Source organism: Thermobia domestica, chromosome 12, assembly GCF_964235325.1.
Source record: "Thermobia domestica chromosome 12, izTheDome1.hap1.1, whole genome shotgun sequence".
NCBI lineage: Eukaryota > Metazoa > Arthropoda > Insecta > Zygentoma > Lepismatidae > Thermobia > Thermobia domestica.
This window is the reverse complement of record NC_137465.1, coordinates 115,885,154-115,905,885: the sequence shown is the minus strand read 5'-3', so window position 1 is coordinate 115,905,885 and position 20,732 is coordinate 115,885,154. Positions and strand designations below refer to the sequence as shown.

The following is a 20,732-nucleotide window of genomic DNA, read 5'->3' as shown; positions in this document are numbered from 1 at the left end:
GAAAATCCTGTACTGCTTTAGACCCGAATGAAACAGAAAATTTCATATTATCACACTAAGGAGTACACATTATACTTAAGTTATCACGAGTAATATTCAATCAACTTGTACATACGAGGAAGGATCAAAAAGTAATGCCTCCCTCATTTTTTTTTATTGCAGCTACTGACTTATCTATGCATAACGTTATAGAGGTAGCCTTCCTCCACTAATGTAGTTGTTCTTTTTCAGATTGATTTATTAGAACCATGGATCTGAAGCTAAAAGAAAGAGTCGTCATCGAATTTTTGGCGAAAGAAGGTTGTCCACCTAAGGAAATCCATATGCGCTTGAAGAATGTTTATGGGGATGCGGTAATGGACATTAGCAATGTACGGCGTTGGGTGAAGAAGTTTAGCAACGGAGAAACAGAAATCGCTGATAAATCAAGAAGCGGCCGGCCGACAACATCGATCACAGATGCAAATTGAGAACGTGCTGAGGGATTGATTCGAGGAGACAGGCGCATTACAATTCAGAATGTTGCTGATGCATTGAACATCTCGTATGGCTCTGCCCAAGGAATAATTGCTGACTTGGGATATCACAAAGTGTGTGCTAAGTGGGTACCTAAGCAATTGACTGTTGATAATCGGAGGAGGCGAGTGGACATTTGTCAAGAGCTCCTGGACGTATTTGCAGCTGAAAATCAAGACTATTTCAAAAATGTGGTCACTGGAGATGAGACGTGGACATACCTGTATGACCCTGAGAGATGACTTTTATCTGTTTGGCCCTTTAAAAGAACACATACGTGGTTGCCTATTCAATGATTTGGATGAAGTTAAAATAGTTGTAAAATCATGGGTCAAAAAACAACTTCCTGAATTTTTCCAAAAAGGTTTCGACGCCTGGGTTCAAAGATGGCGTAAATGTGTTCAAATTCATGGAGACTATGTTGAAGGGTAGGATTCTGTACAGGACAGTTCAGGTTATGCTCTGCAATAGCTTGTCTTGTTCTATGTTCATTAATACATTTTTTGTGACATAGGAGGCATTACTTTATGATCCACCCTCGTATTTGCTGTCAAATTTTCACCAGCGAAGGATGTCAATCTTAGGACGAGAAAAAACATATATTGGCAGAGTTAGCGAGGGCCGAAAGCGTGGAAGCAGTAAGTTCGAAGCATCAGATATCGACATGCAGAATTCGTCAGGCATATCACAGGAGATATTCAAAGTGTTTGCCATGGACAGCAATACATGCATGACAACGCCGATCGTCGATTAATAAACTCGTTCGAAACATGCGTGAAAACAAACAAACACACAGTAAGTATATATATATCGGTGCTAATAATATTTATAAAAATTATGATTACTTTGGCAGATAAGTGCATTAGATTTAGGATCTAATAATGGATATAGATATTTGAGGAATAGAAAAATACTATTAAATAGTGACTTAAGTTTTATCAACATTTATTTTGATTCTTTAAGTGGCATATTAATTTTGTTTCAGTGGTAAGATGTCCTTCGGTTTCCATTGTATCTGGTTGATATTTATAATTGAAGTTGGGGGATCAAAAATTGAAAAACGATTTATCACCTTTTTTTAATGTTCTGTAGATCTTTATATTTTGACAATAATTTTTATTACGGAAAATAATCAGAAGACTGAGAGATGTTCCTACTAATTAATCCATTCAGTTTCATGTCAGTGTAATGCACTTTAAAATTATGTGTATCGGATAGTAGAAACAAGGTAGACATGCCAGGCATTTCGCATGCCTACCTTGTTTCTACTATCCGATACACATAATTTTAAAATGCGCTACACTGACATGAAAGTGGGAATTTGTTATATATTGCAAGTCTAGGCGCGAAAGAGTTAAAATATCTTCTTTTAGATTGAATATCTCCTGGATATGAACTTGACTAGAAAATTCCAGATTATTTTTTTTAAAACATCTGTTGTTTCCCTCTGTCCAGGTTGGGTGAAAAACGCTCATCAGAAGTTTCACAAAAGTTATGTTAGGCTATATTTCTTAAATTGTGTTAATGTATCAAAGATGATTTAAAATAAAAGTCTACATATGTAACGTTGTAGAATTTCAAATATCTTTTACCCTTTAATTTCAATTACTTAATTCCAAATTAGCGCGTTTAGTGCGCGTGTCTCTAACAACACTAGGAAATTTTGAAGATTACTCTACAGTAATTCATAAAATAGACCTGAATTTTATGCGTTTCTTTAGGATTGGTCACATTACTATTATTATATTATTGCATTTAGTTACGACCAACAAACACATGCAATAGTTAAGCATTAATGCAATGACTAAAGGGTTTTGTGGATGAAGAAATCGTGTTTACAATAAATCTGCTTTATTTTTATCTTTGTATCTACGTATCCTGCATTGTACATATTATTCTGTTTTTTTTTAAGATAAAGTGAGACTATGTGCCTCATATTGCTGTCTTACATAATATCACCATTTACTACAAAATACAATTTCCACGGAAATGTTCCATAATTCCTTCATCCACGAAACACTTCAGTTGTTGAATATCACTTACTGTAGTTCTGAAAGGAATAAACTGAGCCATGATGGATTGTTGACTTCAAGAATAAAATTCTTGATATTTGACAAAAAGGACTGGGGATCATGGTCAAATATTACGTTCAGGTTTATACGCTGCTTTCTCATAAGATCAAACGCCTCAAAATACTGTCCCCTGAAAGATTATAAAAACAAATATATATTATTTGAAAGGAATTATTTTTTTTTTTTTTTACAAACGTAACATGTGAAATAAGTCTACTTTTATAATTATGTTTTATATGAAAAGAATATAAGACAATTCACTTTCTTAAAGATTTGTGCTATTTCTCTGTTTGTAAAGGCAGACAATAAACACAAAGCTTTAAATACCGTATTTGCGCGAATATAGGCCGCACTTTTCCCCTAAATTTTGGCTTGAAAAATCATGGTGCGGCCTACAGGCGAGATTTCCCCCCTCAGATCATAAACTGTCAATTTCAAAATGACACTGTACACATATCTTGTGGATTGAAATTAATACCAGTTACAGCAGTTACGTTTGTAAACCATCAAAGACTTAAGAAGAAAATAGCAGAAAAACATACCTTGTTCACAAAAATTGTCACTTTCATTGGGTACCGGTAACACCTTACAATGGCACAAGAAACACTTGTAAACTTTTAGTTTTACTAACTGGAATATATATCTGTTATACAGTATATATAATATATACGGAATATTTATATATAGTAGCTGTTCTTGAAAAAAAGAAAAGCAACTTTATTTCGCAAACCGTGTCAGCTTGTTTGTGCCTACCCAAATCACGCACAATTACTTCCACCATTTCAGCATCGGCAGCGTCTGATTCTGCACCTCCGCTCGATGATCCAGAATGCCTCTCAGTCACTATCACAAAGAAGGCCATCTTCATGAGTCACTCTTAGTTATGCGAGAGTTAAAGAAGGAGAGAGATACATTTGAAAGTACTGTCTTAATTGAACTTTCTCGTAAATTTAGTATCGCGGCCTACATTCGAGATTTCCTTTTTTCCATAATCTCGTGTCAAAAGTTTAGGTGCGGCCTACATTCACGCAAATACGGTAATTAAACCTATATTTGCGCAAATATGATAATTAAAATATTCTCTGACCGTCAATTACAAGACATTCCACAATGAGAAACATATATTTTACGTACTTTTACAGAAATCCATAAGCCTCTGACAGGAATCGGGGGCGACATTATATATGTAGCATTTCTTTAGTTGTGCATTATACACTATTTCGCCATAACCACAGTAAAAATCCCGTTCGAAGTTTATTACATCTACTTACTTGTTCAAGTAACCACTAATTACATGCAACGAAAGAGGTCGGGGTTGAACGCTCTCCAAATTTCCACGAGGCATTTGAAGTACAACACTTGTGCCTTTCTGCACAACAGTCACAATTTGAGCCCCTCGTTCTATTCGCCTAATGTTTTCCTTCGTAACTTCCACATTTTTGGTCACCAATAAATCTTTGAAAATAAATAAAATAAAATAAATTAACTCAAGTACATTTTCTTTCTAACATAACATACAGTGGTACATTTTAAAAAAAATACCCATCTATATATACACATCAAACTTATCTTTCAAATTATTAATATATTCACGGCGTTTCGGAAAGCGATATATCCCATCGGCAGATGAAAGAATAAAAGGGGGGAGTTAAAAGGTAATAGTAAACGAGAATTTAAATAATAATAATAATAATAATAATAATAATAATAATAATAATAGAAGAAGAAGAAGTATAATTCCAACTTCAAACGCGTCAATTATATTATCTTCTGTGCACCAGTCCGTGTTCTATCCCCCTCCAAATTTTCCGAATATACTCAGACAAAAGGCGGACACCAAATCTATACGGTACACAGTGTAGACAGAACCTGGCAACTCTGTGCAAGAACAACGGCTGATTGGTGTAAACCAAGAAGCAAATAATTGACAAGGGTCGTTCGGTTGGACTTACAATTGTTCCTTAAATCCTTAAGACCTAGGTTGTTTTCTTTCACTATTTCTTTTAATTTTGTTTTTCTGTTTAATCCTTTCATCTGCCCACAGTGCCCGCTGTCCTCTGACACATCGTCATGTGCGTAAGTTTTGCCAACTTAAATAGTAAATTGAAATGTTATCAATTTCCTCTGAAATTTTTAAAAGCAAACGGTTATCCACTTCTATCTACTATTATAATGACATACTTTAAAATTTGTCACAGAAATTACATAAAACCACACCACAACAGTCACAAAACAGAATAATTACAAGTAACAGTTATTTACGTTTACAACCAACTGGAAAGAATCTAATACTAATATTAATCCTGTAAACTTTTTAAGAGATACTGATACATGCATACGGCTCCCATTAATTTTCAAAACTAACTGCACTTACCAATATTTCTCTTGTCAAGTAAACAACACAACAATGTATGTTTAAGAGTAGTTAAAAGTAGAAATTCAGAATGAAGACAAAATGAAGTGATGTTGTTTGCTACTTCTTGATTATTGATGAAAAATCTGTGTCTGCTGGTCAAGCCAAACATATAATGATCATTATCCACTCTGCACATTTGAATCTGAAAGTGAAAAGCGAAGACGTAAATTATTTCGTATAAAGATGAAACTTTAATCTTAAATAGAAATTATGTAAAATAATGTAAAGCATGAATAACACAAGTTTACATACAATGAACGACAATCGTATACTATGTATTTGATACTCAATGGTAATAGCAGCATTCACCCCGTACATGTCTTTTTTTTATTAACTTAAAAATGATTTAGTCAATGAGAGTTCGATTTTCACTAAGGCGTAACTAATTCATTCGTTTTAAGTTATTTGAGAAACAACAGATGTAGGTGGCAATGCACTTTTGCTGGCGACTGTACAAGAAATATTTCTTAAAATTAGAAAGCAGACTTAGTGTTGTTGCTTTTCGTGCGAAAGACCTGGTTTAATACTTAGTGGGAGCATATTAGGTTCAGATTACACGTTAAACTTTAGATTCAAGTTCAATACTGAAAAGGGATGTCATCAGGCAATAACAACAATGTTGGCGAACATTGTATATTTCTTGAAACTTCTATCGATAATTATTTGATGGCAAAAGTAATAATTTATTATCACCATCACTGATAATACTCAAATCAGGTACAGGAGAATGAGAATGTAATTTATTTGTTGGAAATTATCCTTAATTTTTATTCCTCTTTGGATAATCAAAGCTTCCTAATATTTTCAAGCCTTTCAAATTAACCTATAAAAAGTGCAGATCGATGTTGCTTTATGGCCTTATCCAAAATCAAGACAACAAACAAGTTTTACCGTTCATATAGTAGACTCCGAACCACGTCATAATTTGAATCTGGTACAGCTTCCAGCTGCTCAGATTACCATACAAGATTACTCCAACAGAACGGACCATTTCCAAACACTATATCTTGCCTCTAAGAGACTTGGATTACAACACAACGTTACACATCTCGCACAGTAAAGTATACAAGTAACAACATTAAGGATGCTCCCACAACCAATTATACAGGCTTAGTACAAAAGATAAACACTTTTAAGAAAGTATACAAACGAAACTATTTTAGATACAGACAAACAATTTACATGTTTTTGTAGGAATATATCGAAGTTCGCATGATCGCATGAGTAAGTTCAGGATGTTGGTCCATGTACTATTCGTAACAGCCCAAACATCAATAATTACATTCGAATTTGCTCTGAATTTATCGGAATGTATAGATGTTAATATAGTAATACCCCACTTATGCGATCTCGGAGTTATGAGGCTCTTGACTTGTTTCGTTTGGCAACATTGCCACCCACTAATTTTTTTCATTTAGCAACAATGCTGCCCGTTATCTTCAGTGTTTTCTCTGCTGTGATAGGTAATGGACGCATTTCGGGCAAACTCTACATGCAAGATTACGACTCTATGATCCACGAAAGTTAAAGTTGTTTCTCTATATTTTTAAAGCCCATAAAAAGCTATGTCGTCCAAACGAAGTAAATCCGATTTCCCTGCAGAAGAAAAGGATTATCCCCCCTAGTAAAAGGAAAACAATATGTTCAGAAGGTAAACTTAGCATTATCAAGAATTTTGATAGCAGAATGAAAATTTATAAATTGGTAAACAAGTTTGGGTTTCCGGAATCAAGAACAATCATGAAAGATAAAGAAAGAAATATCGATGTAGTGAAAAAATTTTTGAACTCAAGTCTAATTCGCAAATGTCGTAGCATTATTGCTGAGGTTGAAACAATGCTGAAATTATAATGTGATAATCAAGTAAAAGTGAAGAATTGTCCAATCGATTAGAACACTGCTATTAAGCTAAGTTGATTTTTGAAGTTGAAAGAAGAAGTTAGGAAAGTGGACGAAGATGAAAACTTTGTACCTAGTAAATGTTGGTTCAACCGATTTAATACTCGCTCTAATTCACATAGAATCGCAGCGAGTGCCAATACAGAAGCTGCAATTTTTTCCTGAGATATTCAAGGATATGATAGAAAGTGGCTATATGATTTTCAAAGACCGATTGACAGTGATGGTTGGCGGAAATGCTGGTTATCAACTGCAAGTTGCAACTTCAATTTATTTATCGCTCTGAATTCCCCAGATCATAAATATGTGTACCTAAAATTAGATTACCAGTGATTTGAAAGACAAATCACTTATCTTGGGGGACAGCTTCCATTTTTGAGGACTGGTTTGGTCACCACTTCCTACCCGAAGTCGAATGTTACTGCAAGCCTAAATAAACCTAAATAGATTCTATTTGAAATTATGCTTCTTATTGACAATACACTCAGTCACCCTCCCCCCATTTTAATTGATTTCGACCAACAACCAGTTTGCTTCAATCAATGGACAAGGAGTCATCAAAAACTTCAAGGCTTGCTAAACGACACATTTGTTTGCACATTTGAATCAAGATGTGTGGCTAAACAGTGAGAAATCTGTTAAAGATTTTTGGAAACAATTCAATGTTTTAGATGGCGTAATAATTACTGGAAAATCATAGGATGGAATTTCAAAATATCTCAAGGACCACTGAATGGTACTTGGAAGGAACTTTGTCTTTTTTCTTCTTTCTTTCTTCTTTCCAGAAACGAGAGGGGAAACAACACCAGAAACTGATCATGTCGCTCATGTGTTAGAAGTTGTTAATTTTGCCAGGCACCTAGAGTTGGAAGTCAAAGATGGTGATGACACCGAACTGTTGGATTTACATGCTCACGGACTGACAATCGATAACTTATAGAGATGCGTGAGCAAAACATCATTGAAGTGCCCGACACTTCAGACCCATTTTTACCAGAAATCACACAACAATTGGAAGTTTGACAGAAGGCTTAAGCTCAATTGAAAACGGCTTTAAAATTTTAGAAAATATCCACTCCAGTGAAGACCGTATTGTAATTTCAAAGCAAGAATAAAGAAATAAAATCAATAGCATGCAACGAAAAAATTTTCCGTGAAAGAAGAAAAGAAGGCACTGTGTCGTTAGACGAATATGTAAGATTTCAGCATCCCATCGACATCGAAGACTTTCTTACGTAACTCTCATACTTTTTAAATATTTTTATGTACGTATAAAGAACTTCAACTTTATTAACAAGTGTTTTTGTTAGTCCTTGGTGTCAATTAAATAAAACTTGAAAGTATTTATATGTAAAGTTGTACTCGACTTACGCGAACTCGAATTAAGAGATTTTCGTCGGGCCTACCTATCATAAACTTCGGGGTATAATGAAATTTGTCACTGTAATCTAGATAGACCATTTCTCGGTAAAGGAGTAACACTTTCAGAACTTTTAATGGTTAGAAGTACGAGAATATTCTATTCTCATTATTCTTTTTAGCTTAGTTTTAAAATACGTGATTAGGACAGTATAGGATAGTAGCACAGGACAAAATTAATCACTGAATCTTACTTGTACCTGGAAACGATAAAGATATGCGAAGAACACAGTATAGGATCAATAAAAAAAAAAAAAACGCGAGTAACTTGTCCTCAGCATCTAGGAAAATTCGTCTTCAGAACTGAGATAAGACGAAATGCATGGTGACAAACCGAGAACGGATATTCAGAGAAATCTTATTTAAAAAAAAAATATAAATCTAGGAGATGAATAAAAGAATTGGCGTAGTGCTAACAAACAGGTAAAAAGTCAACGAGGGGAAACAAGTAGATTATTGGCGGATACATAAATATTTTATCTTTGTGGTTAATATCAAACAAATTAAAAATAAAATTTACATATTACAGAAGGACAGTTCTGTCAGTCGTATTTCATGAATATGACAACTGATAGTAGGGGCGCAGTTGTAAGGAAAATCGCTTTCGTGTGCAATTTGATGATACAAATATGCCGTTTGGTGCATTCAATTATTCTCACGTTCCTGACGAACAATTACCATGGTGTCACTCTTTCCAGCTCTCAGGGCGTGTGTGGTTTCGTCATAAATATGGCTGCCACTTCAAACTACTTAACACGTATTATCGTGAAAACCGCTCAACCGATTTTTATTGTGTTTGAGTGAAATGAAAACTTTAATTTCAAGCTAAAAATTATGTTCAGTAACATTTTTTCATACATCCGATAATTAAAAATGTACGAGGGACTTAATATATTTTCCGAAATCAAAATTTGTATTTTTTCCAACTTACAAAGAAACTGTTACGTTTACGAAAATATGTAACAGAACATAAATTTGAGTGTAATTTAAGACCTTTAATTTGATGTAAAGAAAATGCAAATCGGACTATTAGTTCTCGAGATATGGAATAAGTCAATTGGTAGAGGCCAAGTTGTAAGTTTGCATGCAAGTTGATGACGGAAACATGCCGTTTGCGGCATTCGATTATTCGCGTGTTCCTCATGAATAATTAACATAACATGGTGTTACTTTTCTCCTCCCTTGGAATACGTGTGGTGACGTCATAAATATGACCACCACTTCACGCTACTTTTTCAGCTACTTCACGCATTATCTTGAAAGCCACTTAACCAACTTTTATTTTGTTTGTGTCAAATAAAAGTTTTAGTTTAATGCTAAAAATTACGTTCAGTAACATTTTCTCATAAGCTGATAATTAAAAATGTACGAGGGACTTTATATATTTTATGAAATCTTTTTTTTTTTTTTTTTTGGCAAATTACAAAGAAACTGTTAGGTTAACGAAACCATGTTACAAGATGTAAATTTTAGTGTAATTCGAGGCCTTTAATTTGTTGCAAAGAAAATCAAAATCGGTTTATTAGTTCTCGACGTATGAACATAAGTGTAGAATCCTCTGAGAAGACGGAAAGAAAGAAGAAAGGGCGGTAATTTTGGATGATCGAGTTTTTTTTTTTCTTCTTTCTTGAGACAGGAGGACAAAGAAAAGAGGCCTGTAGTTTTTTGTTAAGGACTAAAATATATCTGAAAGGGATGCAGTTTTAGTTTACAGTTGGTTGTAAAGTTCTGTTGTTCGAAGTTAATTGGGAAATAAAACCATACAGAACATATGTGAATCTTATTGAAGTGGAATAGAGTGCTCTCACAGTAGTATAGTGTTTATAGGTATTGAGTACGTTTTCAGTCGTAACATTTCTGGCGCCACAGCGTGGAGCAGTGAATTGTAGTTTGTGAGAGCACAAGAGTTCAGTTTTAGTTTGTTCGAATTAGTTGCAAATAATGGATACAATGAACAAGTTAATTATTGGAAGGAAACCTGTAAGAGTTTCATTAATAAGAACTTGTGAACTATTAATCGGTGAGTTTGAAAAGGACGATCCAGATGAAGAAACACTACAACTAAACGTTACGAAATTAGAAAGGTTGTTTACCGAACTTCCCACTTTCGATAAAAAGATTTTAGGTGAAATTCTTTGTGATACAGGTGCGGACTGTGATATCCGGTACGAAGTAGAATACAGGTCAATAGAAGAGTACCGAACTAAAGTGGATGAAGTGCGCGTGAAATACGACAAATTTCTAAGGCGCGAAACGGACAAAAGCAGTAATAGTGGTAGCCAGGCAGGTTCTACTGCAGGACGCAGAAAGCTGAAGTTGCCAAAGTTAGAACTAAAGAGTTTTGGTGGTGAAATTAATGAATGGTTAAGTTTTTGGAGCCAGTTTAAACGTATACATGACGACGAAGAGCTAGAGAAAGAGGACAAGTTTCAATACCTTCGTCAGGCAATCGTAACAGGTACAAGGGCCTGGGACGTTGTAGCCAGTTACCCGCCTACCGGTGAAAACTATGATAAAGTGATTGAAAGTTTAAAAACACGGTTCAGAAGGGAAGAACTTTTAACGGAGTACTACGTGCGCGAGTTACTCGGACTAGTTATCCAGAACGTGTCGGCGCCAAAGGACAGTGGAAGTTCGCCGTTATTTTCGTTATATGATAAACTGGAATCACACCTGCGGTCCTTAGAAACAATAGGAGTGACTAGTGATAAGTGCGCAGCGATGCTGTTTCCTCTGGTAGAGTCGTGTTTACCAAAGGATGTGTTACGTGTTTGGTTAAGACACACCGGAAGTGACAATGCAAATGAAAATGGATCCAATATTTACAGTGAGAAAATGAACCAGTTGTTGGTGTTTTTAAGAAATGAAGTGGAAGGTGAGGAAAGAATCAGATTGGCACAAGCAGGATTTAAGCTAGCAGGCAGTGGTAGTACGGTTAGAAGTAAAAAGAGTTCTACAGAAAACAAATTTCCAACTGCAAACAACTTGTTTTCCGGCCATCAACAAGAAGTACCGGTCAGAAAAAGGTGTGTGTTCTGTGAAGAAATGCATGCGGAATAAAATTGCGTGAAAGCGCGAGACTTAACACTGGAAGAAAAGAAAAAGTTGTTGATAAAGAACGAACGTTGTTTTTCGTGTTTCAAGCCAAAACACTACGCGCGCGAGTGTGAATTGAACATTAAATGTTTCAAGTGCAAGGGGAAACATTTTGCGATTATGTGCAATAAATTATCGGTACAAAGTAATAAGAAAATTGGGGATGGTAAAGAATCTGCCACATGTACCTTAACAAATCAAAATTCTAGCGAACAGTACCTATTACAGACGATTAAGGTTAGCGTACTGGTAAATGGAACAGTACGTGAGGTAAGGGCGTTGATTGACACGGGAATCACAGCGTTCGTATATTTTAGAAAGAACCGCGCGTGAAATTGGTCTTGTTCCACAAGGGGAGGAAACATTAGTACATATACTGTTTGGGGGTGTTCATTCAAACAAAAAAAAAAAAGCACAAACGTTATGAAATCCGTGTGGGTGCCGTCTGTGGAACTTTTACCACAAAACTAGAAGTGTTGGAGAGACCGATTATTTGCAACAATATTCAAAGTCTAAAAAGGGGTCCGTGGTTAAAGGAAATAAAAGCGAAGATCTGGTTAACAGACTTTGGTGGGGATGACAGTGAAATTGAACTACTTATTGGAGCTGATATGGCCGGACAATTGTTAATAATGTGCATAAACTAGATTCAGGTCTTGTTGCTGTGGAAACGAAGCTAGGGTGGGTCGTGATGGGGAAAATCCCTGCCCACAAGGAAGACTACCAAGGGGTATCAGCAATGTGCGTTACTTCACTGTTGACACAGAACGTAACAACAGCTGATCTGTGGAGGTTAGATACATTAGGAATCACAGACCCGGTGCAGAGTGTAACACGTAAAGAACGGGAACAGGAAGTTATCGAGCACTTCGAGGAAACCGTGAGGATCAATGAAGAACGGAGGTACGAAGTGAGTTTGCCGTGGAGTGAATATCATCAATCGCTTCCTGATATTTAAGCATTGCGGAAAAGAGATGTCTGACGGTGTCGGAGAGAATAGTTCAACAGAGGAAGTATGAAGAGTACGATGCAGTTTTTCAAGAATGGGAAAGGGACAGCATTATAGAAGAGGTGCATAAAAATGAAGTTTTGGTTCCAGGTTACTATTTACCACATCGTGCTGTGTTTAAGGAGAATTCGACAACTAAAATCAGACCAGTGTTTGATGCTTCTTGTAAAGTGAAAGGTGCGCCTTCAATAAATGATTGTTTGGAAGAAGGCCCAAATCTAGTCGAACTTATACCAGCTTTATTATTGAGATTTAGAGAGAAAAAGATTGGGGTTGTCTCCGACATAAAGAAAGCTTTTTTGCAAATAGTGGTAAACGAAAGAGATCGTGATTTTTTAAGATTCCTATGGTGGGAGGACTTCTCCAACAAGAAACAGAAATTATACAGACACAATCGGGTTGTGTTCGGTTTGAATTGTAGTCCATTTCTCCTGGGAGCTGTGTTGAACCACCTTTTAACCAATGCACCTCCGATGTATAAGGAAATTGCGGACAGACTGAAGCAGTCGTTTTACGTAGATAATTGTGTAACTTCCGTTAGTAGTGAGGCAGAACTGGCTATCTTTATCGAACATTCTACTAAGTTGTTAGCTGAAGCAAAGTTTGACCTGCGAGGATGGGAGCATACAGTTTTACAAGCAGGAAATCAGGAAGAAAGGGTTATTCCGGTACTAGGCGTAGCTTGGGAAAAGTGCAAAGATGTTTTGAGCTGTGATCTACACTGTTTCAACGAAACTGAAGAGACCGTTACCAGAAGGTCCATTCTTTCTGCGGCGCACAAGATTTTTGATCCGATTGGATTCTTGTCACCTATGACACTAATCCCTAAACTACTAATACAAGAAAGTTATAACGCGAAAGCTAGTTGGGATGAGGTAGTTCCAGAAGACATTGCGCGGAAGTTCCGGAAGTGGTCTAAAAACATCACAGTGTTACAGGAGATAAAAGTTCCCAGACGCTTCACGATTGATCCGTGTAGAAAGTCGTGGAGTTTGCATGTTTTTTGTGACGCTTGTCAATACGCTTATGCGTGTGTAATATTTTTAAGAAGTGAAAGTGCTGGAAAGGTTTGAAGTTCAGTTACTAGCGAGTAAATCTAGAGCTGCACCACTGAAGAAGGTTACAATACCACGACTCGAGCTAATGGCATGTTGTATCGGTGCACGACTTGCTCGAACAGTTATTGATAGTTTGGAATTGGACATTCCTGTTTGTTATTGGACGGATTCAACTACTGCTCTGAGTTGGATCAAACGAGATGAACCTTGGGGCGTGTTTGTTGCAAACCGAGTTCAAGAAATAAGATCGATATCTGACATCTCGTGTTGGAGACACATCCCTGGTGAATTCAACCCAGCAGATCTCCCAAGCAGAGGCTGTGATGCTACTACTTTGTTGAATTCCAGATGGTGGGAGGGTCCAGGTTGGTTGAAAATGGAAGAATCCGATTGGCCAGTGAAGGATGCAACAGTGAACGAATTTGAAGTTAGCAGTGAAATGAAGAAGAGATTTAGAGACAGATTCAGGACTGAATATTTGGGACTATTAGTGCAGCGACAACGAGAGAAAGGGCATGCTAAGGACATAAAGTTGGGTGACGTCGTCTTGGTTGAAACTGAAGAAAAACGTAGGATTAAGTGTTGTTGATTTCTTCCCGGGTCAAGATGATCATGTTAGAGTGGTGAAAGTGAAAACAGAAAACGGGATCCTTGTTCGTCCGGTGCAGAGACTGTATCCACTAGAGGTATCGATGCCTGGGGATTTGGTTAACGACGCAGAACATCCTGTGGTGGAACCAATGGAGTCAGAACATGCTCTGGTGGAACCAATGGAGTCAGAACATGCTGTGGCGGAATCAGTGGAGTCACAATCTCCTGTGGTGAAGAGCAGCCGAGTTGGTGATTTATCTACGAGGTGTGGTCGGAAAGTGAAAGTTCCGTCAAGATACTTAGAGTAATTTGTTTTGATGGTCATCAAAAGGTGGGAGTGATGTAGAATCCTCTGAGAAGACGGAAAGAAAGAAGAAAGGACGGTAATTTTGGATGATCGAGTTTTTTTTTTTTTTTTTTTTTTTTTTTTCTTGAGACAGGAGGACAAAGAAAAGAGGCCTGTAGTTTTTTGTTAAGGACTAAAATATATCTGAAAGGGATGCAGTTTTAGTTTACAGTTGGTTGTAAAGTTCTGTTGTTCGAAGTTAATTGGGAAATAAAACCATACAGAACATATGTGAATCTTATTGAAGTGGAATAGAGTGCTCTCACAGTAGTATAGTGTTTATAGGTATTGAGTACGTTTTCAGTCGTAACAATAAGAATAAATCAATAAAATACTTTATAAGTGCTCGTTACTACCCAGTTGCCTTTGTTACGAAGAAGACTCCACGCTGAAGATGGTCACATCATTAGGATAGATAAAATAAAGATATACGTAGGTGCTGATACCATAAAGTTGCAACTAATTTGGTTACCTACAATAGGTACTGCTTCAATAAAGCCGTAGATGAGACTACCCGCAAACGCCATCTTGTTCTTTCACAACGAGATCCAGATCTTAAGTTATGGCTACTGTTCCATGATAATTGTATTGTATTTTACAAAGCGATCCCCAAAGGGCGACCATCTCAAACTGATCACGCGACTGTAACCGAAATATGGAATTGAATAGCTAATTTAAATGCCGCAGCCTACGGCGGTAAGGCCGAATATTTCCAATACGCCATCAAATGTGATATACTTACTGTGTCCATTCAAGATATCATGAAAGATACGAATTGCTGAATTTTGGTAAAATTTACTTAAAATATCTGTCGAATTATAGCATACCGTAAGTGTTAATATCAAATGAACTGTAAATAAACTTATACTTATTTTCGTTTCAACCCTCCATACAAACAAACAATTGAGTCAAAGAGCAGTTAGTGGGGCTCTCAGTTACAACGTTTTCATATATCCTGCACACAAAGAAAGTATATAACAGAAGAAATAACTTTCATTCTTCACACCTGGTAACGTGGTACCTTTTTATTTTAGAAGAAATACTACCACTCAAAAATGAAACCACTAGACACATTGCATGGCCAACCTAAGGCACCACTCTTAATTTATTGACTAAACTCATCGCCGCTAACATCGTCAGCTAGATATGAAGGGTAAGGGGAAAATACAAGGAATGTCCATGTATGTGCTTTTTCAGGTCTTTGCCCTATCTGTTGGTGACTCTTGGTTCTATTTGACTGCACATGCCATGCATGCGTAGATGTAGAAATGTCCATATAAAATGGGCAAAAGATTTAACTAACCCTATTCTTCTTATGCGGTTTGCAATATTAAAACGCCGTTTTCTCGAAAATGCAGTTTTGTGACATTCCTTCTTTTTTCCCCCTTACCCTTCATATGAGAATTCACTCCTAAATTTATTATAACACAATAATTCATTTACAATACTCTCACACATTTCAGGACAGAGAATTTTATTTGCTGAACATTTGCACGGAAGATTGCACTTATTTCTAGTTTATGAGCAATGCACTAACTTTAAAATAGAATCTGGCGCACAAGGTAATTTACAGTACACAGACGCAATATAAAGGTAACCAAAATTTTGTTGCTTCTTCACCCACCACCTTCGAACATCGGTATGTCATCTAAGACTACCTGGAAGATCAAAAATTGTCTCCAACATCATCGACGACCTGTCAACGTTCTGGAAGGCAATGGATTCCATCGCGGTAGAACTTGGTGGGCCGTGAAGCGAAGAAGATATCAAGTGCATTTTGCACTCTACTAGAGATTTGAACTAGCGTCCTCGAAGGTGATTGTTCAAGGAATGGAACAGGTGATAATCAGACGGTGCAATGTCCGGGGAGTATGGCGGATGCAAATGTTTCCCATCCAAGGCGTAGAATGGTGTCCCGGGTCATCCTAGCCACGTCGAGCTTAGCGTTGTCCTGTAACAGGAGGACTGCTTTGCGATTCAGAAGTGTTCCTCCAGAGTGTCAACTTTTTCTTGAACACGGCTTAACTGCTGACAGTACACAGCTGTATTGATGTTCTGACCAGCTAGTAGCAGTTCCCGATGCACGATGCTGCGAGCAGTCCACCAAACACACATGAGGACCTTGTTCTGGTGCAGTGCTGGTTTCGGCTGTTTTAGAACCGGTTCATGGGATGCTAACCAATGATGACGGCGCCGTGGAGTTTCATACAGGACCCACTTCTCATCACATGTCAACACCCTGTTCAGAAATGGATCCTTCCTCAGACACAGGTGTCTACTCGCGTTGCCTTCTGGCCCGAAGTCAAATCATGTGGGACCCATCGACCCAACTTGTAGTGCTTCCCAAGTTGATGGAAGTGCTGCCGAATGGTTTCTCCACTCACACTGAATTGTAGTCCCAGTTCCTCAAGTGTCTGGAAGCTGTTCGCCTCAATTGCTGCCTGAAGGTCTTCATTTTGTACATGTGTTGGTCTTCCGGCACGTGGTACGTCTTCGAGTGTTTCGTCACCGAACTTAAACATGCTAAACCTGTTCGCGTAGTCATGACACCCTCACTACAGGCCTGGCATATCTGTAACGGCGTTTGATCCCAGTTTGAACTCGTACAGCATATACACCCTGTGGACACTCTGTGGAGGTTCCATGTTCACTCTGTCCTTACGCAAGTTCACGGTGTAACTGAACTACTACAACCAGGTATTATGTTGGATATATCCACATCAACAACTGACCTTCGTTTTACCTCCATTCGCATTCAACTCACGGTGTAAGGACCAATTGAACACAGGCCTCTACGAAAAGAAACACCTTTATATCTCCATTTTCTTCACACCAACTATGGCCAACTGATAATGATATAAAAGGTTTAACTTTAACATCTTGATTCCATACAATCATTTGGTATTTTGCTCTCTGGAAAGCGGGTATGAGTGTGTTTCGAGTTGGAGGTAGTTTCTCCCAATTTGTCTGCATTTTGCTGAACATATTCCAACGAAATTCTGCAAGAGAAGTAATTTTTGTTTCTGGTTGATAAATTTGACAGATGAATGCTTCTAGCTAATCTATTAGTGTAGCAGAAAGTAGTTCTTGCCTTCCAAGATTCTGTAATGCAAAGGGGGTCTCCTCATTAGTTTTCAAATGCCTTCCAATAATGTGTTTTTCCTTTGCCGAATAAACATCCAGTACTGTCACATCCAGAGAGGGCATGTAACGCTGGAAGTGCAGATAGCACCTAGGATGTGGTAAATATCTGACAAAGCTACGCAATACTGTGGGGATGGTCTAGAGTAGGAGTTTGTGGGTTGGGTAACGCCTTAATGCTAAAACTAAGATATCGGTATCTTGAGCAAATATACAAAGCTTTGTGGCAATACTTTGTGCTGCATCTGTAGAGTGAAGTAACCAAATTATCTCGGTATCTGCTTCCTCCTGATGCTACTTAGGTATTCCAAATTGCTTTGAGTTGCAACTACATTTGTACGCCATGTAGCTACAGGCTTTTTTCTGAAAGCATTAGCATATGAAATTATTTACTGTGATAAATAAAATAATAACTTATCTTTAGTGCTTACGTGCGAAAGAAGTTTTTTCATGTGGTGTTTGCTATCATCGTACTGTCTACAATTATATATTAAACTGGAGTCATGCCTTGAAGTCTTTTCTACCTCACTTGATTCTTAATGGATTTCTGTTCATACCTATCAAATATAGGATAAATTTCGTGGAAACCCCAGTATTTTTAATAATTACTTTTGTGAACTATTCTGCTAAATCACGTCTTCACGTCTGGCCCTTTACTTGGAGCCTGTAGCTCCGAAATCCCAACAACTATAGCAACTGAGAAGTCCCTTTTGCATAGGATTGTTTTTAGTTCTTTTCTTTAGTCAGTCGAGTTTAGTGCCACTTGCATTTCTCCTGGAGATTTTGGTAGTGTCTTCAAAATTTCAACTAACTTGCTTTTGTTACTGCACAGCTGCATCTTTCCATCTTAATTAAAAAGAGAACTGACACAACTGAAAACTCATAACGTCCCAGCATATCACGTAAATCCATCTGGCGCTGTTATGTTAGTTGCAATGTTATGGTACCAGCACCTACGTATATTTTTATTTTGGTTATCCTAATGATGTGACCATCTTAAACATGGTGTCTTCTTCATGACATCTGTAACCGAGTAGTAACGAGCATTTATAAAGTATTCTACTGACTTATTCTTATGTCCATACCTCGAGAACTAATAGGCCGATTTTGATTTTCCTTACAACAAATAAAAATTACACTAAAATTTACATCTAGTAATATGTTTTAGTAAACCTAACAGTTTCTTTGTAATTTTCCAAAAAACACAAATTTTTATTTCGGAAAATCTATACAGTTCTTCGTACACTTTTAATTATCGGTTGTATGAAAAAATGTTTCTGGACATAATTTTTAGCTTTAAACTAAAACTTTCATTTGACACAAACAAAATAAAAAATGGTTAAGTGGTTCTCAAGATAATACGTGTTAAGTAGTTTGAAGTGGCGGCCATATTGATGACATCACGACACGAGTCCTAAGGGAAGAAAAAAGTGACATCATGTTAATTATTCATTAGGAACACGAGAATAATCGAATGTCGAAAACGGCGTGTTTTTGTCATTAACTTGCATGCAAACTTACAACTGCGCCCCTACTAATTGACTTCTTATGTCCATATCTCGAGAACTAATAGTCCGATTTTCATTTACCTTACAGCAAATTAAAGGTCCTAATAACACTAAAATTTATCACCTGTAGGATGTTTTCGTAAACTTGACAATTTGTTTCTAATTTGAAAAAAAAAAAAAAAATGATTTCGGAAAATATATAAAGCTCCTCGTACATTTTTAATTATTGCTTATATGGAAAAATGTTACTGAACATAATTTTTAGCTTGAAATTACTTTTCATTTAACGCAAACACAATAAAAATCGGCTGACTGGTTCTCAAGATAATACGTGTTAAGCAGTTTGAAGTGGCGACTATATTGATGACGTCACCACACGCGTCCTAAGGACTGGAAAGAGTGACACCATGGTAATTGTTCGTCAGGAACGTGAGAATAATCGAATGTCGCAAACGGGATGTTTGTATCAGCTTGCATACGAACTTACAACTGCACCCCTACTATGACCTTTGATATTCATACAAGAAAAGTTTAGAGAACAACAAGCATCGGGAATAGAGAAGTCCAAACAGTGACTTCTAAAATAATACAACGCGAACTTCATACGATGCCTAATATAATATGGTAAATAAAATCGATACATCTAAAATGTGCGTGGCACTTTGCTCATATGACAAATATACATACTGTTTATAGAATTCTAGTCAGGAAGTCTGGGTAAAACTGACCTTTAGGAGAACAAGATGAGGTTGGAGATGATCTTAGGAAGAAGAGAAACTATTTAGACTATACTGCCTCGGCACAGGACAGGACCCATAGTGAGGTTTTGTTTCTGCGACGATACAACTTTTAAGTCTTCATTCCATAGTGTTGGGTAACAGCTTCCGTGGGATTCGAACCACACGAGCTTCCGCCGGCGACTGAACCCGGGTCTTCCGCGCCAAAGACGCTATACACTAAATGGTTATTCAGGTTCGTTGTTGTATACTTTTAAACGGTTAACTGAACCCAAATTATCAAAACGTCACTAATTTCTGCTGTTTATGCAATTCCAATTCTGCAATTCTCGTATTTAGTTCCAATGTTTTGACATCTCCCTGAACATTATTTAATTGTAATTAAAAGACACGAAAGTATTGAAAATGTTTGCCAATCATTTTATAATTTTTCCGTCACTGGTATGGGCTACTAAAGACTTAACGCACAGGTTTGTAACAGGCAATGCCCATTGAACCGGGCTCAAAAACTAGTGATGTCAAACGGCTCGGCTCGAGCCCGAGCCATCGGCTCGAGTCGGCTCCCTTGGGGTGAGCCATCGGCTTGGCTTGGTTCGGCCCAACTGAGCCGAAGGCTCGAGTCGGTTCAGTTGGGTGGTGACTGAGCCGTGAGCCGAGCCGCTCGAGCTATTGACAACACTAGATTGAAGTGCTAACTACATGCTACGAAATGTTAAAACAAAAGCTCAATTTTCGAAGTTGGATGTTTTATGTTTGAGTTTGTAGTAACTGATTTGTTAATTAATCTCTTAAATCATTGGACACTAGTTTGATCTCTGTTGTAAATATCATTCAAAAAATTAATGAAATAATAGTACAAATATGTAAAAGTTCGAGTACGCCTACAACTATTATTGTTAAGGTCGTGTAACAGCATCTATGTAA

At 37.1% G+C, this 20,732-nt stretch overlaps 1 protein-coding gene across 3 annotated transcripts in view; it reads right to left on the bottom strand.

Moving 5' to 3' along the window:
- Positions 1-20,732, bottom strand: part of Elp1 (elongator complex protein 1) — a 163,087-nt gene that overhangs the window by 77,883 nt on the left and 64,472 nt on the right. For all 3 annotated transcript variants that reach the window (XM_081734001.1, XM_081733999.1, XM_081734000.1), the window contains exons 12-14: positions 4,963-5,146; positions 3,860-4,043; positions 2,560-2,718 (exon numbers count right to left, since the gene is read on the bottom strand). In XM_081734001.1, the coding sequence (XP_081590127.1) occupies positions 2,560-2,718; positions 3,860-4,043; positions 4,963-5,146 (527 nt within the window). The remainder of the gene's footprint in view (positions 1-2,559; positions 2,719-3,859; positions 4,044-4,962; positions 5,147-20,732) is intronic.